We start from the raw sequence: 1,102 nt of genomic DNA, 5'->3' as shown, positions 1-1,102 counted from the left end.
ATTGCGCCAATGCAGCTCGAAAAACAGCTTCGGCCAGGCCAAGTCTACCGAACCATCCAGGCCGTGACCAAGCGGTTTCTTGGAACCAGCATCACTGTCAGCGCATGGCGGCACATGAGTGTGGCTTGGCTGCGTACACTGGTGTTGCATCATACGCCCGAGCCTTCATTGGGGGCGTTGAATGTGGCACACTCTCAAAGCCAGCATGCAGGCAGGACGGCACGGAATGTCTATGGCCGCACGCAGCTCGATCACAAGTTTGTGTCCAGTGAAGCACAGTACGGCCATCAGTTTGTGTCTGAAGAATGGCACAAGCTCATGAAGCTGGTAGATGTAGAGAATCAGATCCAAGCTGAGGCCGTAGATGGACAGACCTGCGTGCAACAAGTGGTTCATAAACAGGTGGTCATCCAGTCGTCTCGGGTCAGGAACGCCAGCACACAGGTGCAAGCGACCGTGGGCACGCAAACAGATCTCGAGGTTGAAGCCTGCCTTGATGCTGAGGACGACATTGACGATATCATTGCCGGGTTGGATTTAGACGAAGTCGAGGCAGCCGAATCGTCCATGCCAGTTGCCGTGCCGCGAGCCGTGGAAGAGGCTGCGTCGACGGCCTTGCAGCAAGAGCCAAGTCAGCACAATGACCAAACGCAGCAAGAAGAGTATGAGGATCAGCTTTGGCTGGCTCAATGTGTGCGGCAAGCGTGGAAGACAACATTTCGCGACTGGGATCAGTATCGATTGGCACAGGCTGTGACTCGGCACGAGGCCCAGGACGGCTGGCTGTTGGCCGTGGCCCCGACTGGCATGGGCAAGACGCGGTGTACACTCGCTCACCTCCAGCCACGCAAGGTCGTGGTGTGGATAGTCCCGCTTCGTGAGCTTGCCAGAGACTGGTGCCGCCGCTTCGAGCAGGCTGACATTGTATCGCAGTGGGCTAAGAATGATGGCCGTGACATGCAAGTCAACGTTCAAGTGATTGTCATGACGGTCGACTTTTTGGTTGGCTATGGGATGAGGTGGGTGCAAACTCTCGTGCAGCAGAAGCGTCTGGCCATGCTGGTGATGGACGAGGTTCACACAATGCTCGTGGACACCAGCT

The 1,102-nt window shown here is 56.5% G+C and overlaps 1 protein-coding gene across 1 annotated transcript in view; it reads left to right on the top strand.

The window, feature by feature from the left end:
* Positions 1 to 318: 318 nt before the first annotated feature.
* The window catches only part of MONBRDRAFT_6929 (zinc finger, C2H2 type domain-containing protein), a gene marked incomplete at both ends in the record, with an annotated part of 5,922 nt that continues 5,138 nt past the window's right edge, over positions 319 to 1,102 (top strand). The window contains one exon of the mRNA XM_001744560.1: positions 319 to 1,062. Coding sequence (XP_001744612.1) covers positions 319 to 1,062 — 744 coding nt within the window. The remainder of the gene's footprint in view (positions 1,063 to 1,102) is intronic.

Source organism: Monosiga brevicollis, genomic scaffold, assembly GCF_000002865.3.
Source record: "Monosiga brevicollis MX1 MONBRscaffold_6 genomic scaffold, whole genome shotgun sequence".
Taxonomy (NCBI): domain Eukaryota; class Choanoflagellata; order Craspedida; family Salpingoecidae; genus Monosiga; species Monosiga brevicollis.
Note: the sequence above shows the minus strand (reverse complement) of the source record. Positions and strands in the feature narration are given on the sequence as shown.